A 6,133-nucleotide genomic window follows, 5' to 3' on the forward strand; every position below is an offset into this window, starting at 1 on the left:
TAGCGGCTCCTCAGGCTAAGGTGGAGGAGCGTTGCCTCACTGGATTTTAGCACAAATAAAAATAAAATGATAGTAACGCTATGTTATTATCATTTTATTTTTCCTGCGAGTAAGGGGACGGAGCAGGGGGGGCTTGGGGGTGGGCTGGAGAGGGCCAGAGGAGGGCTGGAGGAGGAGTATGTGCACCATAAAGTGGACCAGCCAAATAGACATGCGCACTTTATGGTGCACATACTCCTCCTCCAGGCCTCCTCTGTCCCTATCCAGCCCAGCCCCACTCCATCCCGCCCCGTCCCCTTACTCACAGGAATGCTCTCTACCCAGCTGTATTGCACAGCCGAGTGGAGAACATGCACAGGCTCCCACACCCAATCTGAGCACCGAAGCAGGCTGCTCAGACCAATCATGACACTGCTGTGATGCTGGTGACAGCAGCGTCATGATTGGCTGGAAGCCTATGTGCTCTCGAGAAGAGGACAGACAAGTTTGACCGCTGCCATGCCACTGGGAACCATGTTCCTGGCAGTAGTCTGGTTGTAATGTGGTGGTCTGACCACCAGGAGTCCGTCTCCAGACCACCAGCCTCGTAATGAGGCCCTAAGTAAAGAAAGCTGCAGTGATAGACTTTTTAAAAAGCTGACATTATAAAGTCAGCAGCCTTGTGCTAACATCACTTTAGTATCAAGCAACAAGATGAATTACTTCACCCATTTTTCAAAACAAAATGAAAAAAAGAAGTGTGCCTTCGTAAAACTGAAAAATGCTACTTGAGATGACTTGTGGGAGCAAGAAGGAGTGCTTGGGACAAAGATGAATACGGAGCAAAAAGGAGTGCTTGGTGGTGAAAAGTGAAAGGAGCATGCAGGAGTGCCTAGCAGGCAAGGTCATTACATGTGGGAAAGACTTGTGTGGTGAAGGGGCATAAGGTGTGCTTTTTGTGGACAGAGCAAGTAAGATTCACATGTTTCCTCCTGGTGGGAGAACCTCTGGTGGTGCTTCAGACTCCCGTCGAGGGATTCTTTTTTTAAAACCTTTCCCCCTGCTAGAATACCTTGCGGGAGGACCCTTTTTAGGGTTGAGCGCACAAGAGCGATGACATGTTGTAATCTCTCTGTGGGCTTTTAATGCCGCCCACTACTGCTATTCATTCTTTGTTTTACTTGTCTTAAATGCTTCATTTTTATTGGTGCATTTGTGAAATGTCCCTCCTTTGTGTGCTGAGTTCCCTCCCAGGCAATTTCACTAAGTGAAAAAAAATTTAGGCCATCACACTATGTCACGCTTCCTCCTGTTACAGCATGTCATGGCCCCTCCTCCGGTTTCGGTTTGCCTTTCTTCCCAGCCAAGATCCTTTCTAGACATTCACACAAGGAGCCAATAACTCTTGGGCTCACTCTAACGTCGGCCGTGGCACTTTGAATTGACTTTCTTATGTCAACTGTTTTACTTTTCATTTTCAATTTTTGTACCACGAATAGTCCAGTTAGGAATTTACAATGCTAATAGCTCTAACTCGAGCAAACACAGGACCCATTGCATGGTAAATGCTTGTTTACCTTTTGCCATGCAGGTGGAACGTCTCTTCCACTTCCACAACAAATAAGGCCCATATTTATACTTTTTCAGCGCCGCATTTGCGCCGCTTTTTGACACAAAAAGTGGCGCAAACTTACAAAATACAGTTGTATTTTGTAAGTTTGCACCGCTTTTGCGTAAAAAAATAATGCATATGCGGTGCTAAAAAAGTATAAATATGGGCCTAAGAGTCATATTTCCCCTTGACAACATGCCAGATGTCTGTTTGGGAAAACTACATTAATAGATTTCGCTTAATGAGCTACTGGGCAACGCCTTTCAGGCAAAACTACGAATGGTTTATCTGGGAACCTTTCAGTATCTGTTAATAGTTAATAAAGGATGTGGACACTTATCTAGCATTTCCAATTTCTGATAGCTCAAACTCCAAGAGGGTACTCCTGTCCCATAATAAGTTTTCAATCTTCACCGGAATTTACACTTCCCCAGTGCTTGTTAATGAGAAGGACAGCTGATTAACTTAGAACACAACTATTCTCAGTAAAATAATTTGTAAGTAACCTTCTCATTTTGTGTTTTACAGTTCTTAATTTATGGCTGCTACTTTGCAGTCATAGCTGGGATTTTCCTCGGGAGGAGCCTATATGTCATTATTTCTATCCGGTGTAAAAAGACAATGCTATTATCTACAGAGGATCGCAAGAATTCTAAGAAGCAACTGGATGTAGAAACGATGGCCGTCTACCAGTCTTCGAAGCTGTAGTTCGGACAACCTCAAAGAAAACCTACATCGAGGATTTTTCTAGTTACCATGGCTGTAGGGGGTTTCATTGGCTTTAATTAAATCATTTCAAGGATACAGGGGGCATGTCATGAAGTGCTTCGCTGGCTCAACCCACAGCTGAAAGTCTGTTTTTTAAGCGCTATGTCAAGTGCATTCGTTTAACCCGATATTTCTCCGAGTTTGTGTATTTTAGACATCACAGCTCAGAAACTTCAAGAAGCAAACACTTCTCACTGTTTCCGATCTGTCTGAAAATTAATCACTAACTCTGAGTGATATTGGTTTAATCTAATTCACTTTACGTCCTGAATATACATTAAAATCAGGCTTGTGGCTCTGTACTGGTCCAGTGCAACTCTTCATGATATGTGACCTGAAAATGTGTAACTTCAGTGCTTGTTTCGACTGATTTCCTGCAACACCTTTCAGCTAGAGCTTTTTACGAAGTTCTCATTACAAGACAATGCATTAAGGGAAACACTGCTCTTCCGCTAACACTTCAATTTGAAAGGGTGAAATCACAGTGTCCCTTCCATTGCATCGTGTTGTATTAAGATGCCGTTGAAGCAATTATAGAGCATTTAAAGGTTAAATACGGCACAAGCAACTAGCAATAATTTAGATATTTTTTCACATATGTTGACAGCATCTCCTTTACAGAGATTTAATTTTAGTTTGAGACAAAAGGGGCTAGTGCTCAGATTATCCAATATCTAGAAAACTGGGCAAATTAATGTAAATTGCACATTGCTGGCTGCTGATATCAAAGAGAGTAAATCAGATTCCCACAGTAGAGGATCAAACATTGGCTTTAGAACCCTTATTAAGTTAGAGAACCGTAATGGTGAGGAAAGGAATGCACATTAATGTACCTAAACTGGAGAACTGTCAATTCATCGTAGGTTCTTGACTACAATAAAAAAGTAACAATTTCTAACATTAGATATCAAGTAAGACACAACATGAATACATAGGAAAATGGTAGAACACCATTCGCCGACCAAATCTTCCGTAGCTCAGCTAGCTGCTACGGGAGACCACATCATGATAATTGAACAGTACAGTTCACACCATCCTCACATATGGGAGGGATGCAAGGGGATCTGGCAGCTTCTCACAGCATTCACAACAAGCAACAAAAGAAACAAATTACTATACTTCTCACTTCATCATTATAACATCATAGAATACATAATATAAAAAGCACAAGCCTTATAAAAGATACATCACCCGGGTCATGAAGAGTTCAGAACATGCACAAAGAATGAACCCTGTTTGATCACAATATTGCATCCCCTGGTCGTAATATATCTTGATGAGCACATACCTCACACATATCCTAAGCTTTTTCATGGAGACACTGCCCCACCCAGATGAGAAATGTCTGAGCACATACCTCAAATAAGCAACGTTTGTTCAAGGGGCAGTTTCCCCACATGTACAAGCCACTCCATTCACCTACATATTTGTTCACTAGGATTCTCATAATCGCTAATCTGCCTCAGTACCTGTATATTAGGCCAATACACATTTATTCATGTAGGTGTGCCCAGTGGGTTCTGCACTGACAAACTGACAGTTGTCATGAAGATATATATTCACTAAGCTGTTCCCCTGGTTTAGAGTCTGCCCTGACACATTTGCTCTTGTCAAACACATGTGTTCACGAGGAAGTCCCCCAGTTGAAAGTGTACCCCAACACAAAAGCACTCCTGCATCGACACAGTGGTACAGGGGCTGTATCCTTGTGGATGCTCTCCCTAAAAAATGGGCTCCATTTATAATATAGCTACACACACACCCTTAACTTTATATGGTTTTCAAGGCCTTGTCCTTGCTGCAGATGCACTCTACAACAGGTACTCCAGACAATGATGCTAGCCTATGAGATGTTCCCAACATTCTGACCTTAAGTAACAACTCTCACAGTTTACAAAGTGTTGCCAAAACCTGTTCCTCAGGAGCTAGGTCTGGTGTTGACAGAGATGGCTGCTTACTGCTAAAGATCCTTTCCTTGACAGCCATGAAATGTTATTGTCTACCAGACAATACAATTTTCTAAGTTCCTATTTGATATAATTCACTGTGGAATGCTGCCAGTTACTTTCAGATATATGGCCTGATTTAGATTTCAGTGCAGAGGTTACTCCGTCACAATGGTGACAGATAGTGAATCAGCCGAAATCTAAATCCCATTGTTTCCTACAGGACTTATGTTTCTGCGGACGGGATATCTGTCACAGTTGTGACAGAGTAACCCCTCTGCCAAAATCTAAATCAGGCCCATAGTCTTTGCTGTTCTACCTGAGTGCTTTCACAGTAATGATCCTTTTTTTTTCCTCCTGTCCAACATTTCATAGGTGTGAGAAATTTGGCTGTTTGTTGGAGGGGTGAACCCTACTCAAGCAACAGCCACAATCCTTTTCAAGGTGAACCACAATAAGTCACTAAGCTAACCTGTGCCCAACCCTCTGGTAGCTTGGCACAAAAGCACTCAGGCTTAACTTAAAGGCAAATTGTAAACTATTTATTCAGTCTTTAAACAGTAATAAAGTGAGACACAGCGCAAGACAAATGCCACACCAATTTAGAATAATATAGTAAAATGCAATAAATTATTTGACACCAAGACATCAAAAATCCAATCAGAAGAACCAAAGATATGCAAGTTTAAAGTGCCAACTGTGGTTATCTGGGTGCGCAGGACCGGGACAAAATCATAAGTTCAAGTCAACCGTGATGGAGCATGGGTCTGATACATGGTCCAGGTTAGGCTTGCTGAGAATTGTTCCTTATATAATTGATGGTGGGCGTCATACCGTGCATTGGCGGCTCTGAGAAGCGATGTGGGGTCTGTGTTGAGTTGCATTACACTGCATTGGTTCCAATAAGGAGCTGCAAAGCCTGCGATGCACAGTCCACGTTGAGTTGCTTCCTGCTGCATTGGTTCTGAGGAAGTTCTGTGATGGCTGCAATATGAGCTGCATCACACTGAGTCACTTCAGATTAAGAGCTTCTAAGGCTGTGATGGGTTGTCATGCTTTATCGGTTCTGATGTGAACCACAGCTGGGTTGGCAGAGCACCTTTATCACCACTTGCAAGGGTCTAGGACTGGGATAGGCACCACTTACGAGGTTAGGATTCACACCAGGCAGACTCCAGGTGCAGGATTCAGGAAGCTTGGAGCCTTTTCTGTCCATGAAGCTCTGATCAGGAGGCCAGCCAACCAGTCCCTGGAGTCACTCTGATGGCCCTGGGTTCAAGGTGCAGGTCAAGTCCTTCTTACTCGGGCAGCATGGCAGCAGAGAAGCAGAGCAGCAGAGCAGTTCTTATTTTGAGTCTTTCACAAGTCCAGAAGTGATCTGACAAGTGGGTCTGAGGGTTGCATTATTATCACTGGTGCCTTCTCTGAAAAGAGAGAAAGGCTCTGAAGGCTTCCCCCTACAGAAGTGTCCAGAATTTCCTGCCTCCCTGGCTCCAGTCTGGCTATAGGCACAAAAGGCTAGTGTGAGGTTCTTTGAGAGCAAGGCACAGCCTGGAAAAGTGCAAGTGGCGCAGCAACCAGCTGCTACCACCTCTACCCGCTTGAGATAGCCCATCCAGGCACACCTAATCCATCTAGTGTATGGCTGTCTGGGAGGCTTATCCAAAGGTCACCTGCCACTCGCAACTACTTATGTGACCCAGGATGCAGGCTGAAGACACCAAATGATTAGGAAAAGAAAATGCTAACTTTCTAAAAGTGGCATTTTTACAATTGTGACTTAAAATCCGATTTTACCATAAAATAGGATTTTAAATTAGAATTCCTC

At 43.3% G+C, this 6,133-nt stretch overlaps 1 protein-coding gene across 1 annotated transcript in view; it reads left to right on the forward strand.

The window, feature by feature from the left end:
- The window catches only part of LOC138265804 (thiamine transporter 2-like), a 199,152-nt gene extending 194,412 nt beyond the window's left edge, over positions 1 to 4,740 (forward strand). Inside the window, exon 5 of the mRNA XM_069213861.1 lies at positions 2,120 to 4,740. Within this exon, the coding sequence (XP_069069962.1) occupies positions 2,120 to 2,299 (180 nt within the window). The 3' untranslated portion in view covers positions 2,300 to 4,740. The remainder of the gene's footprint in view (positions 1 to 2,119) is intronic.
- The last annotated feature ends 1,393 nt before the right edge of the window (positions 4,741 to 6,133 follow it).

The sequence above is a fragment of the Pleurodeles waltl genome, chromosome 11 (assembly GCF_031143425.1).
Source record: "Pleurodeles waltl isolate 20211129_DDA chromosome 11, aPleWal1.hap1.20221129, whole genome shotgun sequence".
Classification (NCBI taxonomy): Eukaryota; Metazoa; Chordata; class Amphibia; order Caudata; family Salamandridae; genus Pleurodeles; species Pleurodeles waltl.